Source organism: Lepus europaeus, chromosome 5, assembly GCF_033115175.1.
Source record: "Lepus europaeus isolate LE1 chromosome 5, mLepTim1.pri, whole genome shotgun sequence".
In the NCBI taxonomy this organism is placed as follows: Eukaryota; Metazoa; Chordata; class Mammalia; order Lagomorpha; family Leporidae; genus Lepus; species Lepus europaeus.
In genome coordinates, this window is record NC_084831.1 from 45271542 (window position 1) to 45295407 (window position 23866).

At 49.5% G+C, this 23866-nt stretch overlaps 1 protein-coding gene across 8 annotated transcripts in view; it reads right to left on the reverse strand.

The window, feature by feature from the left end:
* Positions 1–23866, reverse strand: part of YIPF1 (Yip1 domain family member 1) — a 46625-nt gene that overhangs the window by 18651 nt on the left and 4108 nt on the right. For 3 of the 8 annotated variants that reach the window (XM_062191372.1, XM_062191373.1, XM_062191374.1), the window contains exons 3-8: positions 21807–21970; positions 17272–17352; positions 16578–16665; positions 5135–5251; positions 1679–1845; positions 1240–1422 (exon numbers count right to left, since the gene is read on the reverse strand). In XM_062191372.1, coding sequence (XP_062047356.1) covers positions 1240–1422; positions 1679–1845; positions 5135–5251; positions 16578–16665; positions 17272–17352; positions 21807–21970 — 800 coding nt within the window. Of the gene's footprint in view, positions 1–1239; positions 1423–1678; positions 1846–5134; positions 5252–16577; positions 16666–17271; positions 17353–20807; positions 20878–21806; positions 21971–23866 lie in introns of those variants that run through there. The other 5 variants (XM_062191378.1, XM_062191379.1, XM_062191380.1 and 2 more) reach the window with 3 other exon arrangements.

A 23866-nucleotide genomic window follows, 5' to 3' on the forward strand; every position in this document is an offset into this window, starting at 1 on the left:
GAAGATATAAAACCACATCTCCTTAGGATCTAAAGAAAGGGACCTAACTTATGGGCAAATATCTAATGGGGCAAATGTACGGCTCTATGTTTGTTTAAAGATTTATTTTATTTATTTGAAAGGCAGGATTACAGAGAAGAGAAAGAGAGATCTTCTATCTGCTGTTTCACTTCCCAAATGGCCACAACAGCTGGGGCTGGGTCACACTGCACCCAGGAGCCAGGAGCTTTTTGCAGGTCTCCCACATGGGCGCAGGAGCCCAAGCATCTGGGCCATCTACTGCTTTCCCAGGCACATTAGCAGGGAGCTTTACTGGAAGTGGAACAGCCAGAATTCGAACTGGTGCCCATATGGGATGCCAGCACTGCAGGCAGTGGCTTAACCCTCCATGCCATGGGGCCAATCCTTATGGTTCTGTTAAGTGCCTTATAGATATGATTGTATTTGCTCCTCAGCACAACCCTACATGGCAGGAAATATTATATCCATGTTACAGATGAAGCACCTAAGTGACTGACAGACTTGGTCTTCTACCTGGGCCCGACTTAAAAGTACATGCCCTCCCTAAAAAGACACCTGTATTCAGGAACTCAAACATTCCACTTTCCTACCCTTGGCTTCATGCTCAAGCTTTCCACCTGTGTAACTTTAGATCTCAACATCACCGGCAGAGGCGGCCCAAGAGGCTCACACCTCCTCTGGCCGGACACTGACCCCATCACAGAAATGAAGTAAAACTAGAGACTGCACCCAAATTCTCCCCATTTTACTGCTTCCCATCTAGGAGAGATCACTGAAAGTGCTATTTGTTTCCCAGAGCCAGCCAGTGTTAAATGACTCGTTCCGCCTAACAGGTTGAGGTCTTTTAGCACGTGCATAGGAAACACATCAATAGGGCCAGGGTTGCCTAAGCAGCAGCTGAGAAGCCAGCATGCCATAGGGTGCCAGTTTGGACTCCCAACTGCTCCACTTCCAATGCAGCTCTCTGCTAATGTGCCTGGGAAGGTAGCAGAAGACGGCCCAAGTGCTTGGGCCCCTATACCCACACAGACCTGGATGAAACTCCTGGCTTCTAGCTTCGGCCTGGCCCAGCCTTGGCCATTGCAGCTATTTGGGGAGCAGATGGAATATCTCTCTCTTCTCTCTCCCTCTCCCTCTCTGTAACTCTTTCAAATACAAATAAATAAATCTTTAAAAGAGGAAAGACAGGAAGGGAGGGAGGGAGGAAGGAGACCATACCAAGCAGCCCACAGACAGCAGCATATGGAGCAACACGATTGTCACCACAGTGGCCAAGGCGATGCGCCGGTTATCCTCACGGACAGCTGGCCAGAATGTCATTGCCAGGACAGACCCCGAGATGCCCAGGGCAATCAGGACTAGAATCCAGCGCACAGCTTTCTGGGGGATAATCCACAGGATCTGAAAGAAGGGAAAAGCAGGAAGGGGGTACTGCTGTGGAGTCATTTCAGAGGGGCCTTTGTGCATCCAGGCACATAGGTGCCTTAAAAGACCCAGAGCCCCCCGACACTGGGCCCCCAGGGCCCTCCGGCTGTGCAGCATAGGCTGCAGGGCAGCACCAGCCACCGAGTGAGCCGAACGCCTCCACTACAGGGGCTCCAGAGTGGGGGATGGCACGCGGCTGCCCCGCCCCCACCCACCCAGACCTGGTACTCACTGCCGTGGGGATGTAGATGAACAGCGAGTACCCGTAGACACACACGATCTCCAGGAACGAGTAGGAAACGATGTTCATGACCTTGCTGTTTCGCCAGAGGAGGAAGCCCCAGAGCGCCAGGGGGACCAGCCAGGCGTAGGAATAGATGACCGTGGCCGCTATGGACACTGAGGACAACAGGACACCCCTCTGAGGCTCTCTCATCAGGGGGCTTGTGATGCCCACCGACCTTGGCTCCTGACGCTTCAGTCCACTTCAGTGCCCTGTGCTCCCCCGGCCCTGGCCCAGAGCACGCGCTCCCTGAGTGCCTGCCGCGTTAGTGGGTCTTCAGCATTCACCTTTGTGGTGGCGACCAGGAGTCTCTCATATGGTTGTCATAGTTCACTTAATGACAGCCAATAATTATCATTATTGTTATGATCTAGAACTTCAATTCAGAGCTGAGAAAACAGGATCAGAAAAGTTGGGTGTCTTGGTCAAGGTCAAGGTTACATAGTCCATAAGTAGGTGGAGGAGGACTGAATCCCAGATGTGATTCACACCTTTATTCATAGCCAGAAGACGTTTATTTTTATTTTATTTTATTTTTTTGACAGGCAGAGTGGACAGTAAGAGAGAGACAGAGAGAAAGGTCTTCCTTTGCCATTGGTTCACCCTCCAATGGCCGCCGCGGTAGGCGCGCTGTGGTCGGTGCACCGCGCTAATCCGATGGCAGGAGCCAGGTGCTTCTCCTGGTCTCCCATGGGGTGCAGGGCCCAAGCACCTGGGCCATCCTCCACTGCACTCCCTGGCCACAGCAGAGAGCTGGCCTGGAAGAGGGGCAACCGGGACAGGATCGGTGCCCCGACCGGGACTAGAACCCGGTGTGCCGGCGCCGCAAGGCGGAGGATTAGCCTAGTGAGCCGCGGCGCCGGCCAAAAGACATTTATTGACAGGACCAGCAACTGCCCTGCTGGTACGTATATTACATCATTTCCTGCTGCTGGGATAGCCAGCCAAAAGATAGTAAAGGACAGTTAAAGACCCCCTGGGGCTTCCAGATCATTAGGCAGGGCAGGTCACTCCTGTGCATCTGACAAGGAGATTAACACACACCATTCACAGCGCTAGTCATCTATCTTCCTTCACTTGACCGCGGAGCTACTTGAAGGAAGGTCCTGAGAGCTCACAGATAACACGTATTGAGTTAAACTCAAACCAAGGTTATCTGATGAACAGAGCTGGGCTTGAGTCTGACTCCATGATGGAGATGGGAAGGGAAAATGGACATGCAAGATAGAGGGGGAGAGAGGAAAGAAGGACGCACAGGTTCTCTCTCTCTATCTCATACATACACACACACATATTTGTGTGTGTGTGTGTGTGTGTGTATATATATATATATATCAATAGCTAATACGGAACTCTTTTTTGTACAAATGCTAACTCTTTGCATGTACCAACTCTATTCCTACAGTAGCCTGTAGTATGAGCAGTATTACTCCACTTTATGAAGAACCTCAGGCCAAGAGAAGTGAAAGAATTTCCCTACAAGGTGGAACCGAGTGAGTGCAGGAGCTGGAACTTCCAGCCCCGGGTCTAACCCAGACCTGCATTCTTCTCCAGGCTGCTATGGCCTCTCACCAGGAGAGTGTGCAGGGAGTGAGGCAGGGAATACAGAGGGGTCAGTCTGCCCCAAATATACATGGTCACACAGTCTCATTTTGGGTGACTGTCATTTCCAAGTCCCTAGCGCTGTTTCTTTTCTTTTTTTTTTTTTAACTACCCAACACCCACACAAACAAGAAAAGAAGCTTTAAAACAAGAATGGAGGGGTAGGTGTTTGGCTTAGTGGTTAAGCTGCTGGTTGGGATGTCTGCATCCCACGCTGGGTACCTGATTCCCAGCGCCCTGCTCATGTACACCCTGGGAGGCAGCAGTGATGGCTCAGTGCTTGGGACCTGCCACCCCCGTGGGAGACTTGCACTGAGTTCCAGGTTCCTAATTTCAGTCCGCTGCTCCCCCGTGCCCAGCACGAGTCGGCAGTGGGGAGTGAACCAGTGGGGAGCTCTGTCTCTCAAAAAAGAGCAAACCAAAGCAAGAATGTCAGTTCCCAAGCCCACCACTAGGACACATACATTTCTGCTTCTCCCCTCCAGGCCTTGAGCGCTGGCAGATTTCCCCTTAGTAAAGCTGCTAACAGAACAAGCTTTGGCAGAGCCATCAGCTCTCCTGGCCCCACTAGGTGCTTAATCATTAGCGGCCACAGACTCCGCCAGATGGTTGGGCCATCACAACTTATATAACACTGGCTCTATTGTTTCTTACATTTGGATAATACAAATAATGCTACAATGGAGGCCTTCATGCAGGCTGCTTTTATTTATTTTGTGTGTTTTTCTTAGAATAGATTCCAGTGCTGTTGGGCTTGCCCTACAGCTTTTCAAAAGGCTGTGTGGACCCATGATGTGGGGAATGGACTCCACGCCACTGAATTGCATACTTTAAATGGTACCTTTTATGTCACATATAGTTCACTATAGTTAAAAACCATATGGATTTATATAGTGTCAGCTCTAAGACAGTAGCTATGTTTGAACTCTAAACAGCAAAGCAGGGGTCTGCAGCACCTACAAATGGCCCAAGAGTTCAGTGGGTGGGGTCGGCATGATGCAGCAGGTTAAGCCACTGCCTGCAATATCAGAATCTCATGGGTACATGTTTGAGTCTTGGCTGCTCCACTTCCAGTCCAGCTCCCTGCTAATGTACCTGGGAAAGCAGCAGAAGATGGCTCGAAAGCTTGAACCCTTGCCACCCATATGGAAGACCTGGATGGAGTACGAGGCTCCTGGCTTTGTCCTGGCCCAGCTCCAGCCAATGCAGCCATTTGGAGAGTGAACCAGAGGATGGAAGATCTGTATCTTGTTTTCTCTCTCTCTTTCCCTCTCTTTCTCTCTCTCACTCACTCTTGCTCTGTGTGTGTGTGTGTGTCTCCCTCTTTCTCTGTCACTCTGCCTTTCAAATAAATAAATGAATCTTAAAAAAAAAAAAAAAGTTCAGTGGATAAAAGGATCTCATGCTGATAAAATGATAGTATCCAGAGGCAGGTGTTGTGGTGCAGTGGGTTAAGCTGCCTCCTGGGATACCTGCATTCCATATCTGAGTGTATGTGATCAATTCCTGCCTCTGCTTCCGATCCAGCACCCGGCTAACGTGCCTGAGAGGCAGCAGATGATGGCACAAGTACTTGGGTTTCTGCCACCCACATGGGAGACCCAGATGCAGTTCCAGGCTTATGGCTTCTTCCTGGCCCGACTCTGGCTGTTGCAGGCATTTGGGGAGTGAACCAGCAGATAGAAAATCAATCAATCTCTCTCTCTCTCTCTCTCTCTCTCTCTGCCTTTCAAATAAATAAAACTTTTTTTTAAGATCCAAGAGAAAATGACAGTATCCAAATGAGTCAGGCCATTCACCAACCTTTTCGGAACTCAGGCACATAATGGTATGTCTTCTCTCCCAGATGGATTAAGAAGTTGGAAAGATTCCCACTGATTGCTATGGCAAAGACCAACGTGGCACATATCCAAAAGGGGCCTGCAAAGGAAACCAGAACATTCAGAAACAAGAAAACAAACCCTTTAGATGCTTCTAGAATAATTTATCTCCCTCTCCCTGTTCATATAAGCAAGGGGAGATGCATTTGAGATGTAATCAACACTAATTTTCTTTGTTAAAAGGTCAAAACACAACTCAGTAATTAGCTGCCTTAAAGACTGAGGGATTAGCATCCAAAGGAGAAAATATCGCCCACAGTCAGGTGAATAAAGACACTGACTTGGGTATAGCTGCTTTCACTGGAGGCTCATTAAACACATTCTCTGCCACTTTTCTTTTGCATTCCGTCAGAGCACAAGGAGTACAGATTACTCCCCTTACCCTAGTGCCCAATGTGAATGCCAGAGAAAAGTGAAATCGGCAAGTCCTTCCACAGCACAAATGAAGAGCAGGGCAAGCACATTATAGGGCAGAGTTACTCTGATCAGCTGGTTCACCGTGTCTGTGTGTGTGTGCCTGTGTGTGTCTGTGTGTGTGTGTGATTCTCTTTTCTTTCTTTTTTCAAGGACAAAGTAATACCTGCACATAGCTCAGTGTTGAAAAGGTGCAAAAGGGAAGGAATACACAGAGAGATAAGCTTCCCTCTGTCTCTGTGTCCTAGCTACGCATCCACCCCACGCACCCAGAGCTCGCCACTGCAACCAGTTTCTGGACTCGTGCCAGAAATATGCTAGCCACATACAAGCAGACACATATGTACGTGTGTGTGCATGTTTCATACAGAGAACATGCATGTCATCCTGCTGTGCACCTTTCTGGTTTTGCCTTCATATAGCCTCAAGATCCTATCATTGCACTGCGTAAAAATGAGCTTGTTTCTTTAACGGTTATAAATACCGCACCGCGTGGATGAATGCGGTGGGCTCCTCGAGCCCTGGTCATCATTTAGTTGATTTCATGAGCACCATCCTTTTGTCTCCCTGCCTAGAAAAACTGAGGAACACAAGAAATTTTATGAATTTCATTTTTCAATTTCACTAAGACTTCAAAACACCCTTTGGGTAATATCAGCTCCCCTGAGGTATCACAGAATTAAGAAAATTAGGGTCCTGGGGAAGATGATCAGCAGAAACGGATCAGGACTTTCCAAGGCCAAGCACTGTCTCTTTCAGATAGGAAAGGGACACAAGCAGTCAGCTGGTAGGCTCCAAGGAGTCGCCAATGTCAGCTTTCCACAAACTGTCACTCACTCGCTAGGGTGTAAGTTCTCTGTGCAGCCAGTGACTAAATCTCACTGTACTTACTTTGAGTGCCAAACATGTAAAAGATCCAAGAAACAAACCAACCAACCACATAAAACCCACACCCAAAATGCTTTGTTGAACACACGAACAAAACTGACTCTGTGCTATGTAGATGGGCTGAGACAATCCAGTCACACGTACACGCAAGTGGCCAAAGTATAAACTTACAGTACAATACAACCAGAGAGCATAGCGTTGTTTACCCAACACCCACTACCTTCCAGGTCCTGGGTGAGACGCCAGGGACATAGCAATGCATAACAAACACATGCATTGCCCCTTGCACTTTCAGGCACACTGGGGAGACACACAATAAAATATCTAATTGCAGGACTGGCATTGTGGTATAGTGGGTAGTTACAGTCTACAATGCTGGCATTCCATATGGGTACTGGTTGGTGTCCCAGCTGCTCCACTTCTGATCCAGCTCTCTGCTAACAGCCTGGGAAAAGCAGCGGAGGATGGCCCAAGTGCTTGGCCCTCTGCATTCATGTGGGAGACCCAGATAAAACCCCCGGATCCTGGCTTTGGCCTGGCCCAGCCCTGGCTGTTGCAGTCATCTGGGGTGCAAACCAGCGGATGGATGATCTCTCTTTCTCTCTCTCTCTTTGCCTTTCAAATAAATAAAAATAGATATTCAAATATAAATAAATAAATACACTAAAAAATCTAATTGCAAGAGTTTTGACAGATAGTGGTGTCTAAAATGGGGTCCAAAGAAGAGCAGGCAGAGGTTTGCCAAGTGAAGAGCAGGGATTAGAGCAGGCTGGAAGAGAAGACAGTGTGAGATGAGACCCAGAAGCAAGAAAACAGTTCAAGGCCAAGGAACCTTGAGGCCAGAAGCAAACAGAGACTGGAGGAGCCAAGACAAGAATAGAAGCTCTGCCAGTAAGCTGCAAATTCCAACAGGAGGCTGGTATGGGAGACAGCTGCGCTGATTTAAAGACTGTCCAGCATTCTCTGGGTGCCCCTATCCTAAGCCACCAACCACCCTGGCATAGCAGCAGCTGGAGAGGAAAGACTGTCGCGAGGCCTGAAAGGTCCTAATACCTGCCCATCCACTGCCTCTCTCCGCCCCCAAATCAGTAACTCATCCTCGGGCAGAAGCAAGACACCTTTCCTGACCCTTAGTATTCTTGTCTCCTTGGTTGTCACCCTATGCGGCTCCTGCTTTGTAGCCTTTCCATGGACCCCTGCTGCTTCAGGACAAAAATCCCAAATCCTCAGACTGATGTAAAAAGTCACCATGACCTGGGCTCTGTCATGTCTCCGACTATGCCCGACAAGACTGGACTCCAGAGATAGTGCCCACTCATCCCAAGACTAGCCTATGGCTCCACACCACCTCCCTCTATCCCTTTCCTGCCAAATTCCTACCCTGATTAGGGGGTGGGGGTGGAAGAGAGCCGTAATTTAGTCTGTATCTGTAATTGAAATCTCCTACTATACATTTTGTCTTATGAGATGGTTCTATGGGCTGGCGTTGTGGCACAGCAGGCTAAGCTACCACCTGTAGCTCCAGCATCCCCTATAGGTGCTTACTGCTCCGCTTCCTATCCAGCTCCTTGATAATGCACCTGAGAAAGCAGGGGAAAATTGCCCAAGGGTGTGGGTCCCTGTCATGCACATGGGAGACCCAGATGGAGTTCCAGGTTCCTGGCTTCAGCCTGGCCCAGCCCTGGCCATTGCAAGTCATTTAGGGAGTGAATCAATGGATAGAAGATCTCTCTCTGTTCTCTCCCTCTTTTTTGGTCACTCTGCCTTTCAAATAAATAAATCTTTTTTTAAAAAAAAGATTTTATTTATTTATTTGAGAAGTAGAGTTACAGACAGTGAGAGGGGGAGACAGAGAGAAAGGTCTTCCTTCCATTGGTTCACTCCCCACACGGCCGCAATGGCCGGAGCTGGGCCAATCCAAAGCCAGGAGCCAGATGCTTCTTCCAGGTCTCCCATGTGGGTGCAGGGGCCCAAGCACTTGGGCCATCTTTTACTGCTATCCCAGGCCATAGCAGAGAGCTGGATTGGAAGAGGAGCAGCCGGGACTAGAACTGACGCCCACATGGGATGCCGGTGCCACAGATGGAGGATTAACCTAGTGCGCCACAGTGCCAGCCCCCTCAAATAAATAAATCTTAAAGACAGAGACAGAGAGAGATAGACAGAGAGAGAGAAAGAAAGAGTGTGTGTTCTAACATAGAAAAGCACAAGGAATGAAAAAAACAGGGGCTGGTGTTTTGGCACAGCAGGTTAAGCCACAGCCTGTGATGCCAGCATCTCATGTGAGTGCTGGTTTGAATCCCAGCTGCTCCACTTCCAATCCAGCTCCCGGCTAATGTGCCTAGGAAAGCAGCAGAAGATGACCTAAGTACCTGGGTCCCTGACACCCAGGGGAGACCTGGATGTAGTTCCTGGCTCCTGGCTTCAGCCTGGCCCATTCCCAGCCATGTGGCCATTCTGGGAGTGAACCAGCAGATGGAAGATCTCTCTCTTTCACTCTGTCTCTCCCTCTCTCCGTAACTCTGCAATTCAAATAAATAAATCTTTTAGTTTTTTTTTTAAAAGACTTATTTTATTTATTTGAAAGACAGAGAAGTAGAGACAGAAAGTGATCTTCCACCTGCTGTTTTACTCCCCAATTGGCCGCAACGGCCAGAGCTGTGCTGATCTGAAGCCAGGATCCTCGAGCTTCTTCCGGGTCTCCCACATGGGTGCAGGGGCCCGGGGACTTGGGTTATCCTCTGCTGCTTTCCCATGATATTAGCAGGGAACTGGGTCAGGAAGTGGAGCAGCCAGGACTCAAACCTGCTCCCATGCGGGATGCCGGCACTGTAGGCTGGGGCTTTAACCCCCGGCGCCACACCACTGGCCCCAAAGTAAATTTTTTTAAAAAGATAAAATTCTAGGCCAGTGTTGTGATGCAGCAAGTTAAGCTGCTGCTTGTGATGCCAGCATTACATATTAGTGCTCCTGTTTGTGTCCCACCTGGTCTGTTTCCTATTCAGCTCCCTGCTAAATAATAAATCTGAAAAAGAAAAAAAAAAAGATTTCTTTATTAGTTTGAAAGAGTTACGGAGAGAGGCAGAGAGGCATACAGAGACGTGAACTGGTGCCCAAGGGGGATGCCGGCGTTGCAGGCAGCAGCTTTTCCTGCTGTGCCACAGCACCGGCCCTGGGAACATCCTCAAAGCGATGACGCACAACACCTGCAGCAGTTCCCACTGCTGCACATCCTTGACAGACGGAGGGTCTGATGTAGAGCACAGCACTCCTCTGCTCAAACTGTCCAAGGGCTCCTCAACTGAGCCAAAGTCCTCCCTAGGACTTACAAGCCCCTCCACAACCTGCCCTCCAGTCACCTTGCTGAGCTCTGCCCCTACTGGGCCCTCCTGCTCACTCTGGCCCAGTCACACTACACGCACCATTGTTCTTTACACATCCTAAGCAAGCTCCTGTCTCAGGGCCTTTGCACTTGCTGGTCTGCTGCTGCAAATGCTCATCCTTTAGCTATCTACACGAGTCACTTCCAATTCCTACAAATCTTAACTCAAAACTCAGCTTTTTAAGATTTCGAGTCCACACACCTATACAAACATTGCATATCCTTCCTCTCTGCTTAAAAAAAAGTACTTATTTGAGAAGCAGAAAGACAGATAAAGAAATGCTCCCATTTACTGGTTCACCGCACAAATGTCCAAGCAGCAATGGTGGAACCAGAAGCCAGGAATGCAAGCCAGGGACATAATCCATGTGTCCCACATTGAATGGCAGAAATCCAACTACTTGGCCATCACTGTGCCTCCCATGGTAGGAAGCTGGAGGCAGGAGCTGGAGCCAGGAATCAAGTCCAGGCACTCTGATGTCAACTGCTCGGCTAAACGCCGGTTTTCTCTCTGCTTTGAGACTTGCATCTTAGCACACTTCATACTTGACTTATTCTTCGTTCATTACTAGGCTCAGCAGATTGTAAACTGCCAAGGGGCAGGCATTTTTGTCTGCTTAATTCACAGCGATGTTCGTTGCATTGATTAAATGAGTGAACCAAGACAAGCCAGCTTGCTTATGTTTGCTAAAATAGTGGCCAGAAATAGCTTGGGTTAGTTTGCATTTCCCTGATGAGAGGTGGGGCTAAGCATCTTTTCAGATATTTATAGGCCACTTGGGTGTCCTCTTCTGTGAACTGTCCATTTTTCCCCAAATTTGCTTGGAATTTGTAAAAGTTTTACACACAGAGTTGTTCATCAGGAGTTATGTGCATTACAATTATTTCCTTTAGTTCCTGGATTATGCACTTATTTATCTTACTTGGCTTACAGCTTATTTTGTTGAACAGAAATGCTTGCTGTTAACTGAACTGCAGTTAAAATCGTCGCTTTTTTCCTTCGACTGCATACTGTACCCTTTCTGCCATCTCTTCTTGCCTGACCACCTTTCTCCAGCCTGCTGCTTAAGGCCCCGTCCTCTCTACTATAAAATCCTTTACCTTTCCTGGGCCTCCACCCCCCCCCCTTTTTTTTTTAAAGATTTATTTATTTATTGAGAGGCAGAGTTAGAGAGAAAGAGAGAGGGAGGGAGGGAGAGAGAGAGGTCTTCCATTTAATGGTTCACACCCCAGACTGGGCCAGGCCAAAGCTAGGAGCCAGGAGTTTCTTCTGAGTCTCCTACACGAATGCAGGGGCCCAAGCATTGGGCTATCCACATTGCTTTCCCAGGCCATCAGCAGAGAGCTTGGTTCTGAAGAGGAGCAGCTGGGTCTCGAACTGGCACCCATATGGATGCCAGCACCACAGGTGAAGCTTAGCTTACTACATACAGCACAGCACCGGCCCCTGAGCCTCCTTTTTTAACCTTGTCACTGAGCTCATGAGGCTGCCAGTGTTACAGAGAGCAGCAAACTTGGGGTTCAAGTCCTCACTGTGTCACTACAGGTGACACAGCCCTCTGGTGTAGAACGTAGATTATGAGCTACAGGGTGAGTCTGAAAGCCGAGCTTGCCCTTCCCCCAGCTGTATAAACTCAGGTGAGCTGTCCCTCTGTGACTCAGTGTCCTTATCTATACGCTGGGGATATGGGGAGGGCATTTGGCCTAGAGGTTACAGACCACTTAGGACAACCTCGTCCCACACTGGAGTACCTGGGTTCAATTCCCAGCCCCAGCTCCTGACTCTAACTTCCTACTAACACAAACCCTGGGAGGGTGATGGTTCAAGCACTTGAGCCCCTGCCACCCCTGGGGAAGACCTGGCTGGAGTTCTTAGCTCCCATCTTCAGTCTCCCTGGCTGATATGGGCATTTGGGTAGCGAATCAGAAGATGGGAGCACACACGTCCTCTCTAATAAACAAATAATTTTTGTCTCTTCAATAAATGGTGCTCAGAAAACTGAATCTCCACATGTGGAAATACGAAGCAAGACCCCTGCCTTACACCTTACATAAAAACCCACTCAAAATGAATGAAAGACCTAAATCTATAACTTGATACTGTCAAACTATTAGAGAACATTGTGGAAACCCTGCAAGACATTGGCATAGGCAAAGAGTTCTTGGAAAAGATCCCAGAGATACAGGCAACCAAAACCAAAACTGGGCCGGCGCCGTGGCTTAACAGGCTAATCCTCTGCCTTGCGGCGCCGGCACACCGGGTTCTAGTCCCAGTTGGGGCGCCGGATTCTATCCCGGTTGCCCCTCTTCCAGGCCAGCTCTCTGCTATGGCCCGGGAAGGCAGTGGAGGATGGCCCAAGTGCTTGGGCCCTGCACCCGCATGGGAGACCAGGAGAAGCACCTGGCTCCTGGCTTTGGATCAGCACGATGCACCGGCTGCAGCGGCCATTGGAGGGTGAACCAACGGCAAAAAGGAAGACCTTTCTCTCTGTCTCTCTCTCTCTCTCACTATCCACTCTGCCTGTCAAAAAAAAAAAAAAAAAAAAAAGCCAAAACTGACAAATGGGATTACATCAAGGTGAGAAACTTCTGCACTGCAAAAGAAACACTCAGCAAAGTGAAGAAGCAACTGACAGAATGGGAGAAATTAGTTGAAAACTACGCAACTGATAAAAGATTAATAACCAGAATATTTAAAAAGATAAAGTAACTCAACAACAACAAAACAAACAACTCAGTTAAGAAATGGGCAAAGGACTTAAACAGGAATTTTTCAAAAGAGGAAATGCAAATGGCCAATAGACACATGAAAAAATGCTCTGGACCCCTAGCCATCAGGGAAATGCAAATCATAATCACAGTGAGGTTTCCGTCACCTTTCCAACCCACTCCCCCAATTAGAATGGCTTTCATACAGAAATCAACCAACAACATGGTGGCAAGGATGTGCAGAAAAAGGTACCCTAATCCTCTGTTGGTGTGAATGTAAACTGATACAACCACTGTGGAAGACAGTATGGAGATACCTCAGAAATCTGAATATAGATCTATCATACAACACAGCCATCCCACTCCTGGGAATTTACCAAAGGGAAATGAAATCAGCATATGAAAGAGTTATCTGTACCCCCATGTTTATTGCAGCTCAATTCACAATAGCTAAGATATGGAATCAACTCCAATGTCTGTCAACTGAAGACTGGATAAAGAAATTATGGGGAGCCGGCGCTGTGGCGGAACAGGTAAAGCCGGTTCTAGTCCCAGCTGCTCCACTTCCAATCCAGTTCTCTGCCATGGACTGGGAAAGCAGTAGAAGATGGCTCAAGTGCTTGGGCCCCTGCACCCACATGGGAGACCCGGAAGAAGCTCCTGGCTCCTGGCTTCAGATCAGTGCAGCTTTGGCTGTTGTGGCCACCTAGGAGGTGAACCAGCAGATGGAAGATCTCTCTCTCTCTCTCTCTCTCTCTCTCTCTATCTGCTATTGCCTCTCTGTAACTCTGCCTTTCAAATAAATAAAGTTTAAAAAAAAAAGAAATTATGGGATATGCACACCATGGGATAATACACAGTGGCAAAAAAAAAAAAAATGAAACCCTGTCATTTGCAGCAAAATAGATGAAATTGGAAAACATCACACTTCGTGAAATAAGCTAAGCCAGTCCCAAAAGGACAAACACCGTATGTTCTCCCTGATCTGTGGTAACTAATAGAGCACCTAAAGGTTATCTATGAAGTGAAAGTGTCATTTTGAGATGCGATGACTTTGAACAGCACTTGTCTCAACTGCTGAGGAACAGTTTCTTTTCCATATTGTTTGTTGTACTCTTCACTTAGTATAGAGTTAACTGTATGTGTATAGAGTTAATTGAAAATAGATCTTAGTAAAAAATAAGAATGGGAATAGGAAAAGGAGGAGGAAGAAGGGTGGGAGTGTAGGTACAGTGGGAAGAAAATCACTATGTTCCTAAAGTTGTACTTATAAAATGCATGAAAGTTTGTATTCCTTAAATAAAAGGTTTCTGGAGAAAAAAAAATAATTTTTAAAAATAGCTAATCCTTAAAAATAAAATGGGGGTGATAGTACCTGCCTATAAAATTGGGGTTGCGACAAGGATTACATAACTTACTACTTGTTCCATGCTATTAATGGCATCCGGCACATAGCAAGAACCCAAATGGGTGACTGTCAGAATTTGCTGGGACTGTTAGGATTGCTAATGCTGCGTCTATAGGTAAGTTACACTCCCTAAGCCTCAATTTTCTCTTTTGAAAGATAAGGCTACCTCAGATCATGGGAAATAAAAAGCATAAAATATGAGGCCAGTGCTGTGGTGCAGCGGGTTAAAGCCCTAGCCTGAAGCATCAGCATCCCATATGGGCGCCGGTTCTAGTCCCAGCTCTCCTCTCCCAATCCAGCTCTCTGCTGTGGCCTGGGATAGCAGTAGAAGATGGCCCAAGTCCTTGGGCCCCTGTACCCGTGTGGAAGACCCAGAAGAAGCTCCTGGCTCCTGGTTTTGGATCAGCGCAGCTCCAGCCGTTGCAGCCATCTGGGGAGTGAACCAGAAAGAGGAAGACCTCTCTCTCTGTCTCTCTGCCTCTCATTCTCTCTCTGTGTAACTCTGACTTTCAAATGAATAAAATAAATCTTTAAAAAAATAAAAAAGCATAAAATAGTACCAAGGCACTGATCTCCATGCTCGGCGCTCATAAGGAGCTCAGTAGATGTCAGTCTTCTCTCTTCCTCCCTAGGCTGTGAGCGCTGGCCTTCTTTTAAATCCTCAGCCTCTACCACGGGATTTAGCATGAAACAAGGTGCTCAGGGGCCGGCGCTGTGGCATAGTAGGTTAAGCCTCGCTGGGTCAAGTCCTGGCTGCTCCATTTCCGATCCAGCTCTCTGCTATGGCCTGGGAAAGCAGTGGAGGATGGCCCAAGTCCTTGGGCCCCTGCACCCACGTGGGAGATCCAGAAGCTCTCAGCTCCTGGCTACGGATCAGCTCAGCTCTGGCTGTTGTGTTCATATGGGGAGTGAACCAGCAGATGAAGACCCCTCTCTCCATCTTTCCCTCTTTCTGTAACTCTGCCTCTCAAATAGATAAATAAATCTTTGAAAAAAAAGTTAAGGTGCTCAACAAGAGGGCAGTGCTGTGAGGTAGGGGGGTAAGCGGCTGCTTGCAATGCCAACCTTCCATATTGGAGCACTGCTCCATAGACAGCAGACGATGGCCCAAGTACATGGGCCCCTTCCACTCACATGGAGTCCCTGGCTCCTGGCTTTGGTCTGGCCCAACCCTGGCTGCTGTGGCCACTTGGGGAAATGAATCAGCAGATGGAAGATCTGTCTCTCCCTCTTGCTCAGTCACGCTGCCTTTCAAACAAATAAGTAAATCTTTAAGTAAGCTTTTTTTGAGCACCTGCTTGGTGCCAAGTCCTCTACCTCGCGCTGCAGACATGGATGACTCCTGCCACAGAGCCTGCTCCAGAAGTTCTCAGGCTGGAAGCGAGGATGAGGGAGGGATGGAGGAAGAGACACCGCCTTGACCGCTCTTCGTGAGAGGCCTGGCCAGCACGCCGGCTTCCACACCAGGCTCCCCGGAGCTCCAGAAGGCTGCGGAGGAACTTGCGGTGACGAACCAGGGAGAGGGGGCTGAGTGGAAGGAGCCAATCCCAAAGCTCCACCCAGGAGTTCCACCCTCACTGTTGTAAAATGCGGGATGCTCCGGGCCTCTACGAAGCCACTGGGGGAAAACGACCAGTGTGTTGGGAACAAGAGAAGCTTTAGAGAACACCAAGTTACTGTAGAATGCTACCTCTTTTTTATATATTTATTTATTTGATTTATTTAAAAGGCAGAGTTATGAGAGGGATAGAGAGACACAGAGAGATCTTCCATCCGCTGGTTCACTCCCCAAATGGCTGGCAACGACTGGAGCTGAGCCAATCTGAAGCCAGGAGCCTGGAGCTTTTTTCTAGGTCTCTCACATGGGTGCAGGGGCCCAAGCACTTGGGCCATCCTCTACTGCTCCCCAGGCCATAGTAGAGAGCTGGATCGGAAGTGGAGCAGCCAGGGCTCAAACCTGCTCCCATATAGGATGCCGGCACTGCAGGCAGCAGCTTTACCAACAAAATCACAGCGCCAGCCCCTCCTTAACCTCTTTCAACATTTATCATTGCTTCAGTGCACACCCTTAGGATTGGGCGACCTAGTAAGGAACTTTCCTGAGCATCAGCTTCCTCACTTGAAAAGCAGGGCTATTCCCCAGGGGCTGCTGCAAGAACACAACATGGCCAAGCAGAGTCAAGCACGCAGCACCTGGCGCACAGGGCACCCAGTGCCGCCAGCTTTCTTCTTCCTTAAACACACAAGGTCAGTGCTGTCCAGCCCTTGCCTCAGGAGTACCAGGTGGGTGGCCTCCCGGTTCTGCTCAAACAGCACAAAGGTTGAGACTGATGGCCATCCCACAGCCCATTCTCATTTCAGACTCCCAGCACTGGTGGCCAGACAACAGGGGAGACCACCCACGTGAAGGCAGAGCTGCAACACAGTGCATCAACATTGTGAGATCGCCTCCTGCAGGCCCACCCACCTCCAAACCCCCCAGAACTAAAGCCATCAAGCCTCACACCCCATGGACTGTGCCGTTCTCCACGCCTTTGGTAAAGAAGCAACGGGCAGCACACGTACCATAGAGATCGGGGTTGCTGCGGATGTACAGCCTCACGAAGTTCTTTCCCGGGATCGGCAAGAGAGAGCCTTTAATCCTGTCGAAGACCTGGGAAACAACAGAGCAGTCACTCCAGGCAGGATTCCTGGAACCCAATCACTACTGAATTCCAAATGCTGACAGCCCTTTCTGTCAGTCAGAGCCCTTCCAGGACTCAAAGACTTCCACCGCATTTCACTGAGCACCGGGAAAAACATCTCCACTACACGAAAAAGCAAGCATGGGGCTGGCGCTGTGGTGTAGTGGGTAAAGCCATCGCCTGCAGCGCCAGCATCCCATATAAGCACTGGTTCAAGACTCAGCTGCTCCACTTCTGATCCAGCTCTCTGCCATGGCCTGGGAAAGCAGTAGAAGATGGCCCAAGTCCTTGGGCCCCTGCACCCATGTGGGAGACCTGGGAGAAGCTCCTGGCTCCTGGCTTCGGATCAGCACAGCTCTGGCCATTGAGGCCATCTGGGGAGTGAACCAGGGGATGGAAGACCTCTCTCTCCCTCTCCCTCCCTCCCTCTCTTTCCCTCCCTCTCCCTCTCTCCCTCTCTCCCTCTCCCTCCCTCATTCTCTCTCTCTCTCTCTCTCTCTCTGCCTTTCAAATAAATAAATAAATCTCAAAACAAAGAAAGAAAGAAAGAGCAAGCGTGCAACTGCTCCGCAGACCTGGTACGTGTCCACGTCAAAGAAGGTCTGGTAGTATTCAAACGTCCAGAAGGGGGAGCTTTTCTTCTGTGCAGCGAGTAACTGCCGGAGATCAGACAACACTGTGAGCACAGGCAATCTCCTAGTCCCACACACACAGAGGGAGGGAGCCAAGCAAGTGGAAAATTAAAATGTCCCAAACACCAGACTCTTCTGTACTCGATGACCGATGTCCAGCTCAGGCTGGCACAGGGACATGCATCAGTTCCCAAGACCCACCAGCAGGCTTCAAACCCTGGGTCCTCTGCCAGAGGGACTTCAGTAAACCCCCGGGCTCCTCTCAGGCTCAGCTCCCCTTTCCAAAAGGGGCAGCTGGGGCAGGGGGTTAAGCCACCGTCTGAGATGCCAGCATCCCTTATGAGTGCCATTTCAAGTCCCAGCTGCTCCAAAAAGCAAGCATGGGGCTGGCACTGTGGCACAGCAGGTAAAGCCGCGGCCTGCAGTGCTGGCATCCCCTATGGGTGCCGGTTTGAGTCCCAGCTGCTCCTCTTCCAATCCGGCTCCCTGCTAATGTGCCTGGGAAAGCAGCAGATGATGGACCAAGTTCTTGAGCCCCTGACATCCACGTGGGAGACTTGGATGAAGTTCCTGGCTTTGGACTAGTCCAACCCTGGTAGATGCGGCCATTTGGGGAGTGAACCAGCAGAAGGATGATCTCTGTCTCTTTGACTTTCCCTTTCAAATATTACTCTCTGTAACTCTGTCTTTCAAATGAATGAATAACTCTTTAAAAAAAAAAAAAAAAGGCAACAGAAGATGGCCCAGGTACTTGGGCTCCTGCCATTCATGTGGGAAGCCTGGATGGAGCTCCTGGTTCCTGGCTTCTGCCTGACCCAGCCCTAGCTGTTAAAGACATTTGGGGAGTGGTGACCTAGAAGATCTCTCTGTATCTCCCTCTCTCTCTGTCACTTTGCCTTTTAAATAAATAAATCTAAAGAAAAAGAAAAAGAAAAAGAAAGAAAGGGAAAGAACCTTTCTCTGCTGCTCCCCTAATGCACTCAGCTATCCCAAGGATCACTCTGGAACCCTGAAGTTGCCAGCTACACAGGCACTTGCCCTACACCAGCACAGAGGGGACGCACACAGGCCCTGGGCTCACACAACCTCAGCTCCAAGTTCCCTCTGCCTCCTGCCAATTGTGGGCCCCACAGAAAGTTACTTAAACTCTGTACCTCAAGTTTCTCATTTATAAGGTGAGGGTAAAAAGCTCTCGGGGGCTGGCATTGTGGCACACGGGGTTAAGCTGCCAGCTGGAATGCCAGCACACCGTATCAGAGCACCAGTCTGAGTCCTTGCTGCCCAGTTTCTGATTAGTTCCCTGCTAATGGCCTGAGAAAGCAGAGGTGCTTAGGTCCCTGCTACCCACATCAGAGACCTGGATGGCCTGGGCCAGGCCTGGTTAGTTGCAGCCAGTCCAGGAGTAAACCAGCAGATGGAAGACCTTTGCCTCTCTCTCTTTAACTCTTTCAAATAAACAAATCTTAAAAAAAAGTTTTCATACTATGACTATGTGAATACTTACAGTAGAACCAAATACTGTGATTAGTGATTAGAGGCATGTTACAAAATATATATATATATGGGGGGCCAGTGCTGTGGCCTAGCAGGTAAAGCCACCGCCTACAGGGCCAGCATCCCATACAGGTGCCGGTTTGAGTCCTGGCTGCTCCACTTCTGATCTAGCTCTCTGCTACAGTCCTTGGGCCCCTGCACCTGAGTAGGAGACCCAAAAGAAGCTCCTGACTCCTGGCTTCAGATAAGCTGGAGAGTGAACCAGCAAATGGAAGATCTTTTTCTGCTTTTGCCTCTCTGTAACTCTGCCTTTCAAATAAACAAATAATTTTTTTTAAAGTTAAAATAAATAGCTCTTGGTTTACAGGTTTGTTTTAAGGATTAAAGGAGATGATGTATATAAAGAAATTTACATGGTATCTGGGAGCTATGAAACTGAATACTCTATTATCTACTGTGGTGATAACGATGACGAGAGTCACACATCATTTTCTCCTATTTCAAATGAGGAAATGCAAGCTTAGTTAAAGTACCTTCAACTTCCTATAGCGATACGCAGGACCAGGACTCCAATGCAGACTCTTAAGTCTGAGCTTTCCCACAAGATATACTATAGAATGGCATTGATTTTAGCATAAAATTCAATTCTTGGGGCCGGCATTTTAGTGCAGCAGGTTAAGCCACCCCTTGGAATGCCAGCATTTCATATGAGCACCAGTTTGAGTCCCAGCTCCTCCACTTCCCATCCAGCTCCCTGCTAATGGAAAGCACCTAGGAAAAGCAGCAGAAGATGGCCCAAGTCTTTGCACCCCTTCTACACATGGGGGAGATCCAGAATCCTGGCTTCTGTCTGGTCCAGCCATTGCCATTGAGGCCATTTGGGGAGCAAACTAGCAGATGGAAATCTCAATCTGTCGGTCTCTGTGTGTGTCTCTCTGTAACTCTGCCTTTCAAATAAATAAAATAAGTCTTTCAAAAAAAAAAATCCAACTCAATGCTTATTTTGATATTTCATGGAGTTCCACCAGGACATCCGGTAACCAAGAGCTCTTCTCTCTTAATAAGCCCGGGAACCCACTGCTCTAAACCCAGTGTACCTGTCATGCTTCACAGTCATGACTCAATTCATAAAACATTAACAGAAATACGATTTTTCTGCAACACCCACTGTGCACATGGAATTGGACCGCCCACCTGAGCTCCTGCCCATCCAGCCAGACGAAGGCCTACACCTCTCCCGGGGTCGTCCTCCAGCCCCCTCCCCTGACACTTTCCACCAGGTCTCACTGAGCTCAGCTGCGGCTCAGGCTTCACCACTTCCGTCCAGACCCCTTCAGGAGTCTGCCCCGGAGCTCCGGACACTAGTGCGTTCCCCTGCAGCCCACACTCCATGGGCTTCTTTTCTTTCTTTTCTTTTTTATTTTTTTTTTTTGACAGGCAGAGTGAACAGTGAGAGAAAGAGAGACAGAGAGAAAGGTCTTCCTTTTTGCCGTTGGTTCACCCTCCAATGGCCGCTGCGGCCGGTGCACCGCGCTGATCCAAAGCCAGGAGCCAGGTGCTTCTCCTGGTCTCCCATGGGGTGCAGGGCCCAAGGACTTGGGCCATCCTCCACTGCACTCCCGGGCCATAGCAGAGAGCTGGCCTGGAAGAGGGGAAACCGGGATAGAATCTGGCACCCCAACCAGGACTAGAACCCGGTGTGCCGGTGCCACAAGGCAGAGGATTAGCCTGTTAAGCATGGCGCCGGCCTCCACGGGCATCTATATCTCAAAAGTCTTTAAATCTGTCTGGCCATCTTGTTTAAAATCTTTCACTAGCTCCCAACAGTTTTCAGAATACAGTTCAGACTCGTGTTGAATCCTGGCCTATCTATGCAGCCTCATCTCCTGCCTTTGCCAATGGTTAGCTCCCAATGTAGGTGAAGATGGGGACATTCTTGGGGTTCAGCATTGTGGCACAGAGAGTTGAGCCATCGCCTGCCATACCAGCATCCCAAATGAAAAGCGGTTCCAGTCCCAGCTGCTCCACTTCCAATCCAGGTCCCTGCTAATATGCCTGGGAAAGCAGAAGAGATCAGCCCAAGTGCTTGGACCCCTGCCACCCATGTAGAAGACCCGGATGGAATGCCAGGCTCCTGGCTTCAGTTTGGCCCGGCCCCCGCTGCTGCAGCCATATGTGGAGTAAATCAGTGTATGGAAGACCTCTCTGTGTCTCTACCTCTCTGTAACTCCACCTTTCAAATAAACAAATAAATCTTAAGGGGGGGGGGATTCCTGTCTGCACCACATAATTTCAGGCCTCTGTGACTTCATCAAATCAGCCCTTTTGCTCAGAGCACCCTTTCCCAGCTTCTTCCCTGGCTACCTCCTCCCCTTTCACCAGACTCACTAAAGTGTCACCTCCTCCAGGAAGCCTCCCCTAACTCACCTCTGCCTGCTCCCACCACCCTGATGCTCCCCTCCACCAGGGCCCACTCCACAGATCATAAGGATGCATGTGTCTATTTCCCCGACAGAAGCAGAGGCTGGGTGTCACTGACCTTGTGCAGCCACTGCCTGGCACTGTGCCAGGCACACAGTCAATGACGAGTAAATGCATGAACACGTTTTAAAAGAAAATAGTTTCAGGGGCAAGCGCTGTGGTGCAGTGGGTTAAGCTGCCACTTACGACACCAGCATCCCATCTCGGAGCGCCAGTTCAAGTCCGGCTGCTGTGCTTCTGATCCAGCTCCCTGCTAATGTACCTGGGAAGGCAGCAGAAGATGGCCCAAGTGCTTGGCCCCTGCCACCCACATGGGAGACCTGGATGGAGCTGCTGGCTCCTGGCCTCGGCCTGGTCCAGACCTGGCTGTTGCAGCCATGTGGGGAGTGAACCAGCAGATGGAAGCTCTGTTTCTTCCTCTCTCTCTCTCCATCATTCTGTCTTTCAAACAAATAAATAAATCTTTTAAAGAGAGGGGAAAAAGTTCAAAGACAAGTTCAAACCTCAGTTTTGTCTGAGTCATCGTTTCCCAGTAACTCGTCATCCTCTTCTCTCCCTGCGCCTCTTGGGGGTCCTGGCTGATGTTTTGGGGTCTCACCAGCATCCTCAATGCTTATTGCGCTGCCATCTGGGTTTGCTGCCAGAGCAGTAGCTGCATCACCAAATTCTGAAACAAATTAGAACACAAAGCCTTAGAGGCCTCACCCACAACTAGAAACGCTCCACTTTCAACTTAGAGACAAGCTGTCTGCCACGGACCCTATCTGACACGGACCACAAAAGGCTTCGGAAAAAACCTCATCTAGAAATAAATCTGACACAGAAAAATGATGACAAAGACACAAGAACCTAGATTTTAGTCAGAGCTCGGCTCCTTACTAACCACGTGAGCCTCCATAAACCTGAGTGTTTCCACCTGTACAATGGGGAGACTAGTTATGTCAAAGAACTTGGGGAGAACTAGGCATAGTATCTAAGTAAAGTCCTTAGCACAGTGTCTGAGCCCATCTAAGCCTCTCCTCTTTGATTCAGTTCAAAAAACAGTTTTAAAGATTCATTTATTTATTTGAAAGGCAGAGTTAGAGAGAGAGAGGGAGAGAGGGGGAGATCTTCCATCTATTGGTTCATTCCCCAAATGGCCACAACAGCTGGAGCTGGGCCAGGCCAAAGCCAGGAGTCAGGAGCTTCTTCCAGGTCTCCCACATGGGTGCAGGGCCCCAAGGACTTGTGCCATCTTCTACTGCTTTCCCTGACACATTAGCAGGAAGCTGGATGGAGCAGCTGGGACTTGAACTGGTACCCTTATGGGATGCTGGTACCACAGGTGGCAGCTTTACCCACTATACCACAGTTGCCATGTATTAACTGGACAAAGCCTTGACCTTTGAAAAGATGGCCACAGCTTTGTCGGAGGGAGTCAGGACAAGGAAGATGCACAGAAGTCACATACTTCAAAGGCAGCAGTCTAGGGGCCAGCGCTGTGGCGCAGGGAGCTAAGCTGCCAGCTGCAACGCGGGCATCCCCTATGGGCACTGCTTCAACATCCAGCTGCTCCACTTCTGCTCCAGCTCCCTTCAAATGGCCTGGGAAAAGCAGCAGAGGATGGCCCAAGTGTTTGGGTCCCTGCCACCCACAGAAGGGACCTGGATGAAGCTCCTGGCTTTGGCCTGGCCCAGCCGTGGCTGCTGCGGTCATCTGGGGAGTGAACCAGTGGATGGAAGACCTCTCTCTCTCTCTCTCTCTCTGTAACTCTGACTTTAAAAGAAATAAATCTTGGCCGGCGCCACAGCTCACCAGGCTAATCCTCTGCCTGCGGCGCCGGTACCCTGGGTTCTAGTCCCGGTTGGGGCATTGGATTCTGTCCTGGTTGCCCCTCTTCCAGTCCAGCTCTCTGCTGTGGCCCGGGAAGGCAGTGGAGGATGGCCCAAGTCCTTGGGCCCTGCACCTGCATGGGAGACCAGGAGAAGCACCTGGCTCCTGGCTTCGGATCAGTGCAGTGCGCCGGCCGCGGCGGCCATTGGGGGGTGAACCAACAGAAGGAAGACCTTTCTCTCTGTCTCTCTCTCTCACTGTCCACTCTGTCTGTCAAAAAAAGAAAGAAAGAAAGGAAGGAAGGAAGGAAGGAAGGAAGGAAGGAAGGGAGGGAGGGAGGGAGGGAGGGAGGGAGGGAGGGAGGGAAGGAAGAAAGAAATCTATAAAATAAATAAGTAAAGCAGCTGTTTACCAGCGGGAAGGGCACGCCAGAAGGAGGAACAGAGAGGGCCACATGAGAAGTACAAAGGCCAAGGAGGCTCGAAGGAAGCCGAGAAGGCATCCAGGTGCCGGGATCGGGAAAGGCTTCCTGGAGACGATGATGCCATGGCAGACGGATGGCCAGAGGCGCTGGGGACGGCCTCCATGCAGGGTCCATGCAGTGGGACCATGCAGGAGGGACAGCAATGGCGCAGACTGACGGGCGCGCAGCCGTGCGCATGCTTCGAACATGACAACTCTGCACGTTCTGCTCCCGCAGGGCAAGCGGGGTGCGTGTCTCCTGTCCCCATCCACCTCTCTGCCTCTGCCT